At 38.8% G+C, this 18,638-nt stretch overlaps 2 protein-coding genes across 2 annotated transcripts in view; both read right to left on the reverse strand.

Moving 5' to 3' along the window:
- The window catches only part of pparg (peroxisome proliferator-activated receptor gamma), a 26,953-nt gene extending 15,503 nt beyond the window's left edge, over positions 1-11,450 (reverse strand). Inside the window, exons 1-2 of the mRNA XM_063910340.1 lie at positions 11,273-11,450; positions 10,793-10,884 (exon numbers count right to left, since the gene is read on the reverse strand). Of these exons, the coding sequence (XP_063766410.1) occupies positions 10,793-10,844 (52 nt within the window). The 5' untranslated portion in view covers positions 10,845-10,884; positions 11,273-11,450. The remainder of the gene's footprint in view (positions 1-10,792; positions 10,885-11,272) is intronic.
- Positions 10,904-18,602, reverse strand: LOC134882223 (uncharacterized). The gene is made up of 4 exons (XM_063909832.1): positions 18,222-18,602; positions 17,478-18,005; positions 11,273-11,494; positions 10,904-10,963 (listed from the first exon to the last, which is right to left on the reverse strand). Exons 1-4 carry the CDS (start codon positions 18,567-18,569, stop codon positions 10,904-10,906), a joined length of 1,158 nt encoding a protein of 385 aa, XP_063765902.1. The 5' UTR covers positions 18,570-18,602.
- Between the last annotated feature and the right edge of the window lie 36 nt (positions 18,603-18,638).

An 18,638-nucleotide genomic window follows, 5' to 3' on the forward strand; every position in this document is an offset into this window, starting at 1 on the left:
CCATTGAATACAACATGTTTGTATCTGTGAGTGTTGTGTGGGCAAACACCCTGTCAGACATTGTAAAAAGTGACAGATGATTAGTAAGGTTTATGCAGTGTGTATTGTGTTAGCAGAGATGTCTGTGCATGTGTGTGTGAGTATGTGCGTGACATGTATGCTGATGTCTCTTGCCAGTTCTCAGATATCCACATGTCAAAACTCGTCTGCCAGGTAAAAGTATAGCGTGTAGGAGTGCTTTCTATTAGCTATTGCCTCAGTCATGACATAATGACAAAAGGCCAACGGCAAACTGGCAGGCAGGTCTGGCAAGCTTCTGTACTAACGAGGCGGGACGGTGTGTGTATGTTTGTGTACAAGCCGACAAATAGAGTAAGGAATAACAACCTTTTCAAGCAAAAGCTTTAAGGATCTTTAATTGAACAAAGATATTAATTGAAGTGGGAGTGGGTTGAAGAAAAGACTTACCAACAACAGTTTGATCAAGAATCATAATATAATGTAATGTGAACGTCACGAGAGAGAATACTATAGTTCGCCAAGTCTGAAAGGAGTAGTTCAGGAAAAAAATAACTCAAACCGAAAGATGTGAAATCTTTCCTTCAGGGACAAAGTTGCAAAACCAATGAAATGTTTTTGTAACTTTCATATATCTTCAGGACAGCATCAAATTGTGTCCAAACATGGATTTATGAGAGTGTCTGAAGTTCTTTTTGAACCTTTAAATGTGGACTTTCATTGAATTTAGGAAATGTAGCTTTCTATCAAGAAACATGAAAGTGAAACGAGTGAAAATACTGAGAACAAAAAGACAACGAGAATGCAGAGAGCTGAAGACAGAATAGACCCTGCCAGTATGCAGTAGCATCACAATTTTCCGAGGGGGTACAGGACTCCTCTGTAAACGCCTACACATTTACTCATTTAACTGTCAAGCAAAGAACATTTACAAGGTGAGGACTAGTTAAGGGCATGAGAGAAGCAAACACAGAAGCTGTTCTGGTATATTTATGAAGTGAGAGACAAAGACAAAACCTGCCTCGCTGCATTCTGAGGCTTTATCTTCTCTGTTTAAATAAAAACTATGCTCCCTCTATGAGGGTGAGAACTACACCATTAATGTCAGAGTGACATAGAGAGACACTTGCTCCAACAAAACTACTGTTGGAAACACTTTCTGATATTGTCACATTGTTGCTGGAAGTTATTTTGGTTGCTATAAAACAAAAGTGGCTCCTTTTTTAATTATAAGTAAGTGAAGTGAGCTGCATGTAGGTATATATAAATATGTGCCCTTTAAAAAAGCTGATTATGCTTAATTTAGCTCATCTTAAGACATTAGGTTGTCTTACTGCTGCCTTAACATCCTGACAACAAAGATATGTTGCAGAGTATTTCCTCTTAAAAGAAGGCTGGCTTTTTTTGTTAATGTTTTTTTTCTGCACAGTAAGCCATTCGTGTTATCACAGTTGTGCTGTGTATATGAAAGTGTATGTGTGACAGAGAGAGAGAGAGAGCGAGAGAGAGAGCGAGAGAGAGAGAGAAAGAGAGAGAGAGAGTCAGTGCACAGCCCTTTGTGACTTCCTGACCTCTTCATTTAAAAACCGGATGTGGTTCAGTGTCAGTGATTAAAACAAAGATATGCCCGCCTGCAAGTCTGCCTCACACTCGCCACAATTTCTTTGAAAAAAAAAAAAAAAAATGCAGTCTTTCCTCCATGATGAATACATAGAAAAATGACATGCTGTGTACATGCTGGGCTTTATTTGTAATAGTAATAATAGTAAAAAAAAATGTCAGCAATGTTTAAAAAAGCTGCCTGCCTAACTCTTCGAGAAATCAACACCTGTGGTGTGAAGCCACTATTGGCAGAATTACCTGAAAGGGCCTTCCCCTTCTGCTCATAGATCACACACAAGTTAAATGGAAAACCAAGTGCACACAAAGTGTCAGACAGAGGTCTGGACTGCCATCTTGACAGAAACGAGAGTCTACTCGCATCTGAAAACCCACTTGCTCAGTTGGTACTGAATTTACTCATGAAACTTCAAAGTGTGGCGAAGTGGGAGGTTAGATACCATAACCTATGTCTGCTTGGCAGAGCTTCGAGTAAAACAGCGCTCACTCTCTGATTTCTATTTGATTTATCCTATTTTTCTTTTTCATTTTAGCCTCCAAAGCAAGGAAAGTGAAACAATGATAAACATCAGGTCAGACTGAGGTCAGATTAAGGGGAAGGCAACATGTCTTACAGATGGGCACAAATTGGAGAAAAAAAATGTGTCTGCACACAAGTGGTTAGGAGCTTGGCCAGGGAACTGGAAGGTCACCAGTTCAAGTCCCCCAAAGACCAAGTGCTACCGTGGTGTCCCTGAGCAAGGCACCGTTCCCTACACTGCTGTATAATTTCCCTACAGGGATTAATGAAAGCACATCCCTCTTTTTATGCTGTTTTGTGAGCTCACTCTTAGAATTAAATATTACCAAAAACATACACATACTCAAACCAGATTCATATCAGGCCAAACTGGTCGAACCATAGTATCTTAGAGATCCTAAAGACAAAAAGTGGAAATGGACTCACCACACGCTTAAAAGTACAAATGGATTTATTGTGGACTTCTGACATCAGGTGTAGCAGTATACTGGTCTTTGTATTCATTGTAGCACACACACACACACACACACACACACACACACACACACACACACACACACACACACACACACACACACACACACACACACACACACACACACACACACACACACACACACACAGGATAAAAGACTGTCAACTCACCCTGTTACTCCTGCTTGAATTCAGACACTGACCTGCTTAAATTCAGACACTGACCAGCAACCAAGTGACAGTGACAGGAGAAGAGAGATGTGTGTGTGTGTGTGTGTGTGTGTGTGTGTGTGTGTGTGTGTGTGTGTGTGTGTGTGTGTGTGTGTGTGTGTGTGTGTGTGTGTGTGTGTGTGTGTGTGGTCATGCCTTTTCCTCAGGAAGTGATGACCAGTAGAAAGGGAACTACAGACACATTTTCTCTCTCTGTAGAGTCTGGGCTCAGCAGAAGTTCAAAAAGCTAACTATCATGTGGTCTCTATGTGCGTGTGTGTGTGTGTGTGTCTCTCTCGCTTTTATTACAATTTTTTTTCATTTGCACTTGTCTCAGCATAATCTGACAGATTATATTTGTCTGTGTATGTGTGCTTAATGCCTAAGATGTTTTTCTTGCATTTCTGTGCTCTTCGGTGTGTGTGTGTGTTGTGTGTGTGTGTGTGTGTGTGTGTGTGTGTGTGTGTGTGTGTGTGTGTGTGTGTGTGTGTGTGTGTGTGTGTGTGTGTGTGTGTGTGTGTGTGTGTATGAGGTGGTAGACATCAGATGGAGAAGATTTCCTGTTGCTTCACTCCGACAGGCGACCTCGTCATGCCTCTCTGGTTGCACTTCTCTCTGCTTGGTCACTTGGTGTGGATGTGACAGGGGTGACACACTCTGCCTCCTCACCAATACTTACACAATACAAGTATTTCTGATTTTATAAAAAATATATATATTTATTTAGATATTTAGAATCAGAATATGAGAGTTATTGTTGATCATAAATTTAAAAAAGCTAAGTTAACACAGCGTTGGGTACAGTAATGGGTCCCTCACTGGAAATGTGTTTTAATTCTACTCAATAAAATATCCACACATTTTCAAACACGTTTTCAGCCCAGACTAAAGAGAAGTGGTTTCTTCCTAATAGGTTTGAAAGTGGGAAATGTCTGTCCACATTTCCATATGTTCATAAGTTACGTGACAATAGAGGGATGCGCACAAAACTACTGTATGTAACAAACGGTTAACCTTTAAGTAAAAACTCAAACACTTGGAATTGAGAAAGAAGACACGGACTGACTCAAGAACAATTTAGAGACAGAAAGAGCCTGTATGTAGCCATCATTCACCCACAAATTTGTTCTTTGGCTCAAAAGGGTTAAGTTGGACAGGTAGGGTCAAGTGGTCTAGCATTAGCTTGACAGAAGCTCTCACTTCACAAGTGTGCCCAGAAACAAATATCCTTCCAGCAATGCAGAGATAATCAGAAAAACTGTTGAACCGCATGTTTTCCAAGAGGGAAAGTCAGCAGTTAAAAAAAAAATGTAAGACACAAAAAAGATTTTGAGATGTTAAGATGCAGTAACTGTGTTTTATTTTATTTTAAATGACGTTACTTTACAAACAAAATAACTTGCTTTGGGGTTATTAATGTTACAAAAGGCTCACAACAGTGCTGCCAACACTATGAGAGATGAACCACCATGAAGCAGTACTTCAACATATTCAAACATCAAACGAAAGCACGATGTTTATGTGTGAAAACGTAGGTGAGGGAACAAACTGTGAAATATGAATGATCAGATCTTATCGTACAACTGTTTCCCTCTACAAGGAGACATGTGTTTCTGTGCATCCAGTTTTACATTTCTGTGTATGCACCAAAGACATTCCCTTAACAATGTAACCATCTCTAAAATTCAAAACAGCACCCAGTGACAACTGCTTTCAAAGTGATCAAAAAAGTGTTTTAAATCTTAGTTGTAAACATGGAACATACCACTCTTTACTCAGACTTCACCTCTGATGAGCTCCGCTAAGTGGTCTTTACTGCAAGCTTAAGAATGTGTCAGCATGTTGCTAACCATCCAGCTGTCATCGCGTAGCCACATCATGTTTTTTTGGTGAGAAAAAGTAATATGTACTTCTCATCTAATTCTTTGCAAGAAAGTAAAAAGGCCTAAACATATCCAAAGAAATGTTGAATCATTCCTTTAACTGAGCTGCAGCACTTAACTTTAACCTGGTCAAACTATAGATCCACTTTAAATCAAGAGAGAAATAAACTTACAGTATAGCATGATTTTACCTTCTGACTGTCAACCCTGACACTTCGGAATGTAGCTTTTTATAGGTCTTGGCCAAATGGTCACTAAAAGGATTTTGCTAAATTTGGTGAGGATTTTAGAAACTCCAGTGTTGAAATGTAGACATGCAAGAAACACTTGACAACGTTTTTTTGGCTAGTCACGCCAAAATATTCACCAGAAATTTCCTTTGTGAGATTTTTAAATAATATTACAGTGTTTGTGTAGATGAAGTAGGACAACGAATGTCTTAAAAACGTATGTGTGGATTAGTCCTAAAATGAGAAAGAGAGTGCACCCACTGTTGTTATAATTATTTATGTATTTGTGTGTGTGTGTGTGTGTGTGTGTGTGTGTGTGTGTGTGTGTGTGTGTGTGTGTGTGTGTGTGTGTGTGTGTGTGGAATCTGCGGTTTTAACAATAATCTGAGGACATGAACTCTCCCCCAATTCCTTTAAATAGTTATGAGTTAATGAGTCTCTTGAGCCCCAAACAGCTTCCTCACTGGATAAGGGGAAGGAGTGGTGGATGCTGTCAAGGACTCATACACACACCTACATACACCCACACACACACACACACACACACCAGACACACATGCCACAATGACAGACATGTATGTGCCATGCTGTCACACTCAATGACAAATGTGTATGAGAACACGTGCAGAGCATAAACATTGCATAGTTTGGGGCACTCCTTACATTTATTATATATTTGTCTTGCACACTGACACACACACACACACACACACACACACACACACACACACACACACACACACACACATACCTCTGAGCCTGAGAGGTGTTGCATTGTAAACATACACAAAGGGTACGAAGAACCAGAGGATGGCAGAAAGATGGATAGGAGATAAACAAAGGATTCACTCTAAACAATTGTCATGTATGATGATGTCACAACTGTCAATGATAATTTCATGTAAGTGTGATCCCAGCCGTGGGAGTCCTGAGAGAAATTGCAGTGTTGAAGATTTATAGCTAGACGTGTGTTTTGACAGACACTTGGAGTAATAGGAGGGCAACACGGTAGGAAGAGGGAGAGGTGCAACGTGGGTAGGGTCATTACTTGTTCCTCGAAGTGAAGAGGAAAGGACTGGAGTGAGCTGCCCATTTGCTGTTCAACTGGACAATAACAAAACAACACATGACGTAACTCTCATCCACAGAACACTGTGCAATCACGTGTGAAAGGAAAGGTCTATGCAAAATAATTTAATACAGGATTGCCTGTTAAAAAGGAAGGTATTAATTAAGGTCAATTAGCTTAGTAAAGCAAAACGATATATAGATACTTAACCCCAAATTTCTCCCGATGGCATGGCAAACATTCACATGTTAGCTTCCTTTAGCAGTGGCACCTTGTATGACACTCTGCCTCTGCATAAACAGGGTGTGAATGATGACTGCTTAATGTAAAGTGCTTAGAGGCGTCTTAAAGACTGGCCTATAAGTGCCTTATAAATGAATATATAAGTGGAGTCCATTAACCTTTCACATAGAATACACCTGAAGATTTCAGAAGCATTCTCAACTACCAGGAAAAATCATGGGGAGTAAGGAGGCTGGGCATGATTCATTAACTTTGCGGTTACATGGCTGGTTCAACAACCAAGCCTCTTATCGTTCCTTGAATTTGTCTAACAACTTCGGTATTGGCCCTTGCTGACATAAATTCAAGGGGTCAATTACATAGATTGTCTCTAAAGTAAAAAAAAGAAAAAGTTTGCTGGTGTTTTCCTGTGTTTTACACTTTTGGCTGTTTGTCTCCTTTCGGTTTAGCATCGGCCTCATAAAACATCCTCATGCATGCGTATTCTCCAAACAGTGAGTGTCTCTATTCATATAGCTATATCTATATAGCTATATATATAGCTATATAGATATAGATATATGAATCAGACTTTTAATGGACTCAGTTATAGAAATAGGACAGGGTAAAGTCCGTTTGATGGCAGGTCAGACAGATTCTAATTTGTTTAACTCTGCACATAGAGTTTATTTGAGAAATGTTTAAATAATTTCAGGGTTGCTGTGCATGTGTAAAAGACGTTTAAGTGTCAGCAGGAGTAGTTAGAGTAGTAAATTTGCTTTTGATGAGTTAAGAGGGTGGAGGTTTTTTTTGTGTCCTCTTCAAAAAACAAATACATCAAAGCATGAGAGTAAGAAATGAAATAAAAGTGTCTTTGTCTGCTGTTAAGTAAACTGAATTCATTTTCAGTCGATGAATTCATTTAAGAATACATACTTACAAGGACAAATGCAATGAAAAGAAGAGCGAAAAAGGTTTTGCAAAAGGGAAAGCTATATTTATTAACAGTGCTTGTTCCCGTTTCATTTCTTCTATCCTTTGACATTTCATGTTTATTAGCCAATTTAAATTGAGGGGGCAAATAAAAAGCATCATACATCACTCTTGGCAATATGTGAACTAGTGATGTCTCAACCAGTGCCACATCCAGTAAACCCACGTAGTCTGAGTCAGTCTGAAATTCCCTCTTGGCTGAAGTTTTGACCTAAGGAGCTGCTGTTTGCTCCCACATCTTTCTAAAAGAGAAATTAGGACAAAGGTTGCTAGATATCCCTACTGTCTGTTGACTAATATCTATGTTAAAGTGCATCGGAAAAGAAAACTCATCTTATGATTGTATGAGGGTATATTGGTTATTTTAAATCAGGATTGGCGTGTGTCTGCGTTGGTATGTGCGCATGTGAATGACCAAAAAGCCTCAACCTCATTGTGTGTCCATTTTATTAAAGAGCTCAATTAATTAAGATTCAAATTAAAAAGGAAAATATTAGTTTGAGAAGGTACAAAGCTTAAACACGACAGGAGCTACAATGATCTTAGTCTTTAAGTACGCTTTATTTTTTTTGGACATCATTTATTTCACTGATGATATAATTGTATTTACTAGGGTAATTGTTTAGAAATGAAAACACTGACTTTTTACAGTCTGACATCGTCATTTCTCACATTTTTTGCTATAACTTTAATATAAAGAGGGCAAAATAAGCTTCATCGCGATACTGCCACACAACATCCAAACAGTGTATGTCAGGCAAACGGCATTGCTTTGAAAAAGGACGTAAATAATAGCACTTACTATAAGTGTGGACAGGAGACAGTGTTGGAGAAATGTAGGTTTTTGTAAATGTATGCTGTGTGGATATGGCACAAACATAACGCATTTCCTTATAACACATATCTCATCCAGACACAGACTGCATCTAAACAACAAAGCCTAAAGAGTTGAGAACTGAAAACATGCTTTGACGTTGCCCTGACATGAGTCACTATTCACGGCAGGTGTTAAGAAACTGATGCAAGTTCTTTCCAAAACATTTTGTTAAGAGAGAGAGCGAAAATGTCAATTGGTGTAACAGTATATAAAAAAAAGAAGGAAAAAATGAAGTAGTTTTTTCAAAGAGTTAGGGTTAGGATGTCACATCTAACAATAATACTGCAGATATTTAGTAAAAATGAAAGAATGCACTTCTAACATAATCTTCTGTTGATATTGCTTTTATTTGCAGTTATTGTTATTTTTCTGTGTTCATATTATAATTGTTGCTGTATGGATTGTCTATGTTGTGATATTATTATCATGTTTTTTTCTTAACGTACGACATGCATTACGCGTCTGTCCATCATGGGAGAGGGATTCCACCTCTGTTACTCTAAGTTATTTCAATTTTCCTTGTGTTCTGCAAGGATCTAACGTTGTTTCCTGTACAGATTGTAAAGCCCCCTGAGGTACATTTCTTATTTAAAATATTAAATTATTGGTTGGTTGATTATATTATAAACTGTACATAGATACTGAGAGATGGTTTGTAAGATGTACTGAGAAGATGACAAGACATTGTGGTTTGACATAGTTGGGTGGAGATATAACGGGTTACTAATAGTGCAGACATTTTTCATCTGAAATTGGCTAATTTTGTTTAATGTTAAATTAAATCCAGCAAAGATATCGCTGTGAGTAGACATTTACCAGTGAAATGATTGGCCAAAACAACAAATTACCATAAAATCACTCAACTTGCTCTTCATATCATCTCACAATCAGAGGTCTACTTCTGGTAAAAATCACAGTAAAAATAGGAAAGGTCAAATTATTGTAAACATACCAGAATGTCGGCGGTATGTAGGCAAAAGTGGTTACGTTTATGTGGGCTGAACCGGAGCGTGATACTCTCTTTTATCTTTTTATTTATGCAGATGAAGATGTGTAGTTCCATATTTTTCTTCCTTTTTATTCAGTGATAATGATCAGCTCTAACAGAGGCATTAAAGCACCTCTAATCGAAAGATTGACCCTTTTTGCTTCCAGTATTTCTAAATCTACACAGATTTTCACAAACCACTAATCTTGGTGTGGAGGCGTCTTTGAATTTGGTCTTTACACCAACTCAAACAAAGCTTTTGTGTAAGTATCTTAGTCTGCAGAGAGTCAAATATGACTTTCATGCCGTGCGAGGGACAACATAAACATAGCATGGTATCTCAGGGCACTCCTTACATTTATGACAACAGAGCAAAGTCCAAATCTGTCTCAGTCATTCACTCACACACATTTATTTAGGAATGATATTACGTGTTAAGCTTAAACTCCCTGAATGGTGCAGTATCAACACACACAGGCAGTCAGACTCAGAGTAACTTATCAGGTCAACATTTGTAAAAAATAACACTTAAAATACAAATGCATAGCGAAGATCAAACAACTATGCACATACTATTTTTAAGTTAAGAAAAATATTTATCAATGTGAAAGGTATATCATGACCTTAATCTGGATGAGCATTGATATTTATAACAATGACCTATTTTAACTTCTCCAAAACAGCGATTTCTCAAACTAAAATGTATCACGTCTTCTCCTTTACCATTGCCAATTTGAATGAGAGATGACATTTAAATGTTTTCCTATTTCCTATAAAATCCATTTTATCATTCTGATACACCCCTTAAAGTGTATTGCACCAGTTTGATGGCTAAAATGCTGGTGACTTAATCATTATGGGTTTATCTTTAAAAAAGGAAGTATGACTTTCTCTGTTTTTCTAATTTTTTTCCACAATCTGGTTGGTTTTAAAAGGCGTATCCACTACATCATCAAACTAACATAAACATAAAAGTGTCCAAAATTAAAGCAAACGTAATAGTGCAGGATATATAGATATATATTTCCGTATATAACTCAAGCAAATTATGATTTTAATCTATAGCATAGGGAAATAGTTTAACACTAATGGCTGTCTGGAAGGTAAGCAAAATAAGGGACAACTGATTTAACTAGTCCGAATAGCCAAAAAAAGAAGCTTAAATTCCTTTTAATATGTAAAACATTAGTTTTGAATAGCAAATTGATTCTCTGAAAATTCTCTCTGATTGCTCACAATGAGATTATTGACATGACGTTTGAAATAAAGTAATAACGAGAGACTTTGACAGATGTGGTGAGCAACAACACTCACTGTGTGCAATGACAGTCTGAGTGTTGTTCAATAAGCTGACCAGTTCTGATTCCAGGTGCTATGATCATATTATAATTCAAATGAGTTAACACAAGTTACCTCCAAGCCACACAGCAAACCTCAGAGAGAAATCAGTGTTGGCCTGTGCATGTGTCCACAATTTTGCTGAGTCACGACCAAGAATTTCCAGTCAGTTAAAACAACATAGATCTGCTGTGGGTGTTGTGCAACATCCAAACATCCCTCACATGATACAGAGAATAAAGGCTTAAGAGAAGAATAAATAACAAGTTGGGAGTCAACCATTAGAATTGAAATGTTGACTTTTTAAAGAAGTGTATGTGACACATACAAAGTCTCTTGTAGCTACTCACCTGAGAAGTTGTGACCGCTTTGATCGTTTAAATCTCTGCCTGGTGTTTGCATGTCAAACTCACTGTGGCACTCAGACTCACTGGATCAGCACCTGACCGGGTGCCAGACTGTCAGTCCTGTGACCGCCCACCATCACCATCACCACCCCCCATTCCTATGCCACTAATGGTCTGTCAAACAGCCAAAACGTATCCACATGAACATCAGACATCCGGCAGACTTAGTGAAAGAGGAGAATTTGAGGATGGATAATTCAAAAAAAGTTTCCCGTTTTAACTTTCTCTGTATATTTGAATTCAAATAATGCTTTGTTCCCAGCAAAAAAAGCTTGATTATTAATATCAGTTGCCGATTTTGCAATAAATTCAACGCAGACTCTTTTAACAGTTGAAATAACTTTTTGCATTGCGGTAACATCCGAGCAGAAGTCACGACACTCGCAGCGCTGCAAACTATGAACCAAGCGGAAGGTGACTGACCTGTTCTCTGATTTGAATCAGAAGAGCACTTTCTTTTCGGAGGTGAATCGCCCTCTTCTGCTGTGTGGATTTGCGCGTCAGCCTTGCAATCCGAGGCGTCGTCTCTTGGCTTGCACGGGAACGTGGTGTCTGGGTGTTCAGGTCTACTGTCGAGGTTTCTGCTGCTGCTGGTGTCTGCCTCTCTCTCTCCTCCCTCCTGTTGAACACCACTCGCCCGGGATCCTGAGGACACAGCAGAGGCATCAAATTACCCATTAGCTGTTTGGTCAACTCTTTGGTGTAAACTCAAATCAGAAGTAAAGGATTTACGACTTTTTTGTTTGATTGCTTGTTTAATATTGGACACTGATTTATGTATTGCCAATTTAATAAAGGAGTAAATCAACATGTTGGGAATCGCTCCAATCTTTCTTTTGAGAATTAGCTAAATAAATGTTAAGCTGATATTATGTAATAAATATAATAAAACAATACGAAAACTTAAGAACAAGCGACTCATGTAAGGGACAATAATGGGAAACAATCATGATAGGCTTGTATCTCACAATCATGAAAGTATTGCTAAGTAGGCTAATGATTGCCTCATGGTTGGCTTAGCATAAAACAATGATTTATCACAAATACATGACTTTGTGTCTCAAAATAACTAGAAAACTGAATAAACATTTTTTTATCTCAAAAATATTGTGTCAGAATCATGCTACACTGGATCGAGTGGGCAAGTGCAAAGCTCTGGGTCTTCTAGTTTTTTTTTTTAACAACAGTACATTCCCAAAAAAAAGCCAGTTGTGTAATGGGCTATTTGCCCTAAGCTGTTGCCAGTCAAGCAATAGATATTTAAAGTTGTTGTTGGCTGACTGACTGATAAGCCTGTGTTACTCTAAATAGAGGGACTAATAATAATGCTGTTCCTATTTCCTATATACAAATGCTTTTGACTAATTAGGCAGGATTCATTTCACCTGCTAAAAGGCTATAATAGTGGGGAGGCTATTTTACGGATTTTGCAATGGAATCAGCCATCAGTCCATAGTGAAGGAAACTATGAGTGTTCACTGACTTTGGTAGAGCACAGCCTGTTCTCAAATGGTTAACTCAATCTTAAATAGGTCAGAATTTCAAGGTTACATGGTAAAAATGTCTCTTTTTTTCCGCAAATCTCGACTGTCAACAATTAAAGCTCATATTTCCTATCATGTTTAAAACTATGCACAACAAATAGCGTCTGTGCTGTAGGCCTATGTCTGTAGATCTACAGACCTCAGACTAACCCCAACCTCAACCTCACACTATTTCTAACCGTAAACCATACACAAACATTTACTAGCTATTTGTTTGACTGATTCTGGCTTGCTTTGGTTTTAAACATCCGGTACACACACAACGTGCAGCAAAGAAGCCTGGTGTTTCTCTTTATCAATGTGCTCTGCAAATGAAGCAACAAAAAAAGTGTATCTGTTGCATTGTTCATGCTTTATTTCAGTGTCACTTCGCCAGCCTATGACCTTCTGCTTTATCTAGCGATTTAGACCAATTTTACAGTCTTGTGTGATCACCTTTTTAAAGCAGCAAGATGTCAGTGTAGTTAGATCATGCTACTTTCATTGTGCAGCAGTCAGCTTGATTTCAGCTCCCTTTGATCTATCATAACACTGTGAACTGAACTATGACAGCTGGCAAACTTAGCTTGTTCACAAAGAGACACACAATCTCTCTCACATGTGTAACAGTCCTCCCCACGCAGAATTTATTATGCACTGAACTAAAAAACTTGAAGCCCTTGAGAGTTTTCCTGTTACAAAAAACAGCAAGCAATCCTGAGCAATAACTTCTGATTGTTTATACAGTTTACTCCCGGGGGGGTTGGAGCTCTGGTATCTAAAATTGTTTATCATGTAAGTGCTTGTTTATCTTTGCAAGACTCTTGTACTACTGTCTTGACACCGTAATTATTATAAAGTGGAACATCATTGTTTTCAGGCCAGATAGGAGAGCAAACTGTTCAAAATCAATCTGTTGTGACAACAATTATTATTTAAAATCAGTGTTCGGTCTTGATAATAGGAAATAAGCCAAATTGGTTAGCTTTCCTTCCTATCCTCAAACGTATAGGTGATTTAAGAACCTTTTCTGGGGGTTATAATGTTTAATCAAAGCACCAATTGGTCTTTTCTGCTAACATGCATTTTGCTTGATCTCTGCTTGGATTCAGCTTGTTGGGTTGAGCACCAAGACAAACAAGGTTTGGCTAGTATAGGCCTGCTTTGGTGCATTAGCCACCCACGTCCTTGTCCCGTATGAGCAGTTTGATGGAGACGTTCCCACAGATCTCTGCTGACTGATTGTCCCATAGACCCAGAGCCAGAGTGTGTTTCCTCTGTCTATCTCGTACATTGTACAAAGAGTTTGAACAACAGGATCTGTGAATTTCTTTCTCATCTTCCCTGTATTTCTTTTCACCGCTTTTTTCTTTTACAATAAAAGTCCTTTCAAAGTTTCAAGTGTAAACGCTGTGGTTTCTGACATAGTGAAACACCTTTACTGGCACATATTGAAAGCTCAAATTAACTGGAATACCATGAAATAAATTGAGAAGAAAGAAAAAGAAATTGGTGCCAGCTGAAAACTGCTGAGGTGTGCAAAGTAAACTCAGGTGTTGTTCATTGCATATCAAAGCTGTGTTTTTATGTTTGTGTGCATGAATGTGAATACAATGCAGTTTGTTGATTCTGTCATTGAATGAAATCATGAATGTTTGTCAACAACAAAAACACAATAGTAAGAATAAAAAAGATTAATAATATCATTCAATTTGCCACCTTATAACCTTTTCTATTATCCCTATATACCAGTTATAGTAATCATAATAATAGTGCCCAGATTGACATCAGTGTTTGTTTTTAGATAGATAGATAGATAGATAGATAGAATCGGAGGATGAAACCCTCTTTATTTGTCACATACATGCACACAGCAGAGCACACACAGTGAAATTGGTCCTCTGCATTTAACCCATCCTAGTACTATGAGCAGTGGGCAGCTATTGTGCAGCGCCCGGGGAGCAATGGGGAGGGGGGGATTGGAGGTGTCCTGTGCCTTGCTCAAGGGCACCACAGCAGGGCCTAGGAGGTGAACTGGGACCTCTCCAAGTAGCAGTCCACTTGACCCCCATATACAAGGAAAATTAAAGACTAGGCAATTAAAGAACAAAACAACATAAATCCAGATATTTTAGATGATTTAAATACAAATAATACATATCTATATTGCAAAAAGAGATAAGATGTAAAGTCAATGAGAGAGACTCTCTGAGGTGTCTAAGGTGGCAGCTTTTACAACGACTGGAAACTTCCAGCCAATATTACTATACTTAAACAGTGACACCTGCTGGCCACAATCAGTAGTTCAATCCATCTCTCTATTGAGTAGCACATTATGCAATGTAATGTAACTGTAATTCTGAATGTTTGACGTAAGTTAGCAACTTCTTGAAAATGTGGTGTTGACATACAAGGACTTTTACGTTTTTCTGCTTGGATCAAGATATAGAACCCAAAATGTAACTATTTGAAATCAGCTATGGGCTGACTTGTGACATCCGTTACATAACAATAAAGAATAAAGGTTGATCCTTGCCGGATTTCATGGCTTTTTATGTTTTCCCTTTTAAATATATGAATGAAATATTATTGTAACATGATGACTAAGTTGAAAATGACTTGTTGCGAAAAGTACAACAATCAGTTATCTCTTCAGAATTGTTCTGTAATCACAATGTCATGGATTCTTTTCCAGTTTCACTGAATGATTTTCACCTGGAAGAACAGGTTCAACACATATTCCGCCTGCTGATGTGTCCTTGAGATCTCAGAACAAATAGAGCCGTCATTGACCTAACACTGTGAACTCTCTGGAGGGCGGCAACTAAAAAGGGAAGTTCCCCATTTAGCAATACAGCATACTTTGCTATTGTCAAATAAAAGCTCTGATGACCTCATGGCATAAAATCACGAGCTCGTATTCATGTGACACAATTACACATGACAGTGTACATGAAATAAAGCAAAAAATTAAACAAACAGAAAAAGCCTTACAAATACTTTTGCTGAGATAGTACAAGGGTATAGACTTGGTGTCAGAAAAACCTCAGTGACATCATTTAAGCTAATACTGTTTGAATATGTATTATAAGAATTAATGTTGATTGTTGAATATTGGCATATTTATATAAATCACATTGAAGTGATTTCAACTGCAAACTTGTTTCTTGAAACTTAAATTCTAATAGTTAAGCTTACTTAAAAAGCATCCGAAGTGATTGCCTTACATAACTTAGCAAAGGTTCTTGTTTGACCTAATTAAAGGTATTCCATATTGTACCAACAAATGCTTTTTAACTGCGGTACACTTACACACATTCAAGTATCACATCAGAAACACTGTATAGAGTACTTAATGATTTACTTGAAATGTACTTTTTATTGAGAATTATCCATTTTTTAGTGACCTACTTTCAGTAGTTCCCATTGGAGGATTTTTTTCACTGCTTTTTTCATACCACTTTAACATGCTAGTTTATCAAATTCAGTTGTGAAAGGAAGATCCAGAGCATAATGGTGAAAACTGAAACAGCAGAGCGTTTAATATCTTTTGTGTCTAGAATGAGTCAAGCTCCAATAAACACTTAATCCTACATTACCCATAATGCAACTCAACAGTATTTTGTCTTTATAGAGCTCCTGCAGATGATGTCATATATGCTGGTCACGTGACGAGATACGACAGGGGCAGCCATTTTGGCAGTCATCGCGGCAGTAAATTGACAGGCACTGGCAGACTGTCAAGGATGGTGGATAACTGCTGTGCACCAGGTTGCACAAATAGGCGTGGGAAAAAGAAAGGTGTATCGTATTATCGCATTCCTAAAGACGCGGAGAGGAGGGAGAAGTGGATTGGAGCGATTAAAAGAGCCAGGAGCCTTCAGAAAAAGACTGAAAGATGGGACCCCCCGGCCGTTGGCTTTCGCTTATGCAGTGATCACTTCATATCAGGTGGGTGAAGGAATACAGTACAATGCTACAAAAAGTTTCTGGTCAGTTTAATTAAATTTAATTAGTTTAATTTAAGAAGTAGCACCCAGTTATTATAGCTAACGGACACTGTGATGTCCCTTTTTAACTCAACAAGTGTGGCTCTGGCGCAGCCTAGCCAGTTAGCAAGTTAGCTTGTAGCAAGCTAGTGGTAAACAAACCCGTGTTGAAATATTCCTTCTTATTTTGTAGGGAGAAAGAGTGATAATCCGTTGAGTCCGGATTTTATCCCCTCAATTTTCGATTACCTTCCATCTCCAGAGAAGAGGAGACATAAAACGAGACTGGAGGTTTTTAACAGAAGGCAGAAGGCTAAACTGCACAAAGTAGAGCAGGCAAAGATATCTGCAGAAGCCATCCGTCAAAGGTGGGTAGATCAAACTCCTGTCTGATTACATGTTGGGTCTACTTGTGATCGGTGTGTTATTCAGATTATTTTATTTCAAATAGTTAACTGCCGTGATATGGTTATAAACAATAACGTCACACCAGTCATTTAATGAAGGCTAATATCATATGATTTCCATTAAACATGTCAAACTGTAAACATGTAAACATGTCAAACTGCCATCAGTATTGTATGCATGAAAGCTTATTTTGCTGCTTCTGTGTTTTCATCAGGACATCAACTGATGCAGCCCCAGAAGACCATATCACAGAGCCTTTGAAGGAGCCCCCCATCACAGATCCGTTGGAAGACTCAGCCGATGATCCTGTCCAGCCTGAACCAGTAACACCACCATGCACCTCTGAAACCTGCTGTACCCGCATCCAGAGTCTTGAGCAAGAATGCCAAGCTCTAAGGGCTGAAAATGTGTTGTTAAGGGAAAAGATTAATAGGAAGACCCTGACAGAGATTAGTTTAAATAACAATGATAAAAAGGTGAATGTCCTCACTGGGCTGGCAACCTATGCATGTCTCATGACCATTTTTCAATATCTGGCTCCATTTCTCAAAGTTAAATCATCAATAACATGTTTTCAACAATACATGTTGACTTTGATGAAGCTTCGAATGAACTTAACATTTGACTTTTTGGGTTTTTATTTTGGCATCGACCCAACTACTGTCTCCAGGCACTTCAAAAACTGTGTTAATTTGATGTATTGTAGACTGGTGCCAAGCCTAGTGGTGTGGCCTGAAAGAGAATCTTTAAGAACATCTCTAGCTTGACAGCCTTGGGTACATAGGATGTGGCGTACCCGCGAACAACTGACAGGACTGCAGGTCTGCAGGACTTCCCATCTTGAGTCCGGCACTGTGAGAGATTTTGGTAGAACTGTGTTTGCTCAGCAGCAGTCAGGGGTGGGAAAGATGGGGGCGCAGAGGTACCCTTGGTGGAATTCCCCTTTTTATTTTGTTGAGTATGGTTGAATATGATGTCCTTGCCCTGCAGGTACTCCACATTCTTCGCAGCATCCTCACTGGGAGAGGCCCACTTGCATTTTTTGGATGTGCAGCTGATCTCCTCGTGCCTTGCGTTGTTTTTTCCCCACAGACTGAAGAGAACAGCTGACACATGAGAGCAGCTCTCCCCGAGTCCCGCTGTGCAGTTGCAGTGGGCTCCCAGCACAACACCGTCGTTCCTCACCACCACCCATGGCTTTAGTTGACTTTCATTAAGCCTTTGGGAGTGATTAACCTATATGAAATTCCAAAACAGATAAATAAAGGTAAAAAACGCCAGCCACTTTGGTTGAGTACGATCAAAAATACAAACTAGCAAGTTACAGATGCACTGCAGTAGCTATCCAAGCTAAAAAACATGCTAACGTGACACTTCCGTAGCTAGCCAAGCTAATAAACAAACAATGCTAACGTGACACTGCCTATCAAACTGGAATAATTTAATACTTACCCTTGCAGTGATGATGCCGAAGTTTTTGGATGTAAGACTCCACAGTTGAATGTTGTTTACGAAGCCGGACTGACACCATTTGTAAGCCTCCAAGCTTTTGTACGCTCTGAGGGAGTCTCCTGAGTACACTGATGGAAAGCTTACAAGATAGCTGTGGATGTCTGCGTAGCGCAAGTCGGGTACATCGTCTTCAGAGCAGGAGGTTATGCTCTTGAAAAGCACACCGGGTGAATTATATGGGTCGCTTATATTTAATCTCTCTAATTTTGTACTATAAAGCCGAATTTCACTTGAATTAAAATGAGAAGTATACTCGCTCGGTAAGAAAACACTGGCACCGGTGGTCATGTTGACTGCCAAAATGGTGGCTCCCAACCAAAAGTCACGTGACCGCAGGAGCTCTATACCCTCCCTGCT

Source organism: Eleginops maclovinus, chromosome 20 (genome assembly GCF_036324505.1).
Source record: "Eleginops maclovinus isolate JMC-PN-2008 ecotype Puerto Natales chromosome 20, JC_Emac_rtc_rv5, whole genome shotgun sequence".
Lineage (NCBI taxonomy): Eukaryota > Metazoa > Chordata > Actinopteri > Perciformes > Eleginopidae > Eleginops > Eleginops maclovinus.

What these genes read in the sequence shown, in the direction of transcription:
- LOC134882223 (XM_063909832.1), bottom strand. Translation starts at nt 18,569, where the DNA reads ATGACCACCGGTGCCAGTGTTTTCTTACCGAGCGAGTATACTTCTCAT. An exon ending in TCGGCATCATCACTGCAAGG is followed by an intron (nt 18,006 to 18,221) that starts GTAAGTATTAAA and finishes AATTTCATATAG; the next exon opens with GTTAATCACTCCCAAAGGCT. An exon ending in CACCACTAGGCTTGGCACCA is followed by an intron (nt 11,495 to 17,477) that starts GTCTACAATACA and finishes CTGTGTCCTCAG; the next exon opens with GATCCCGGGCGAGTGGTGTT.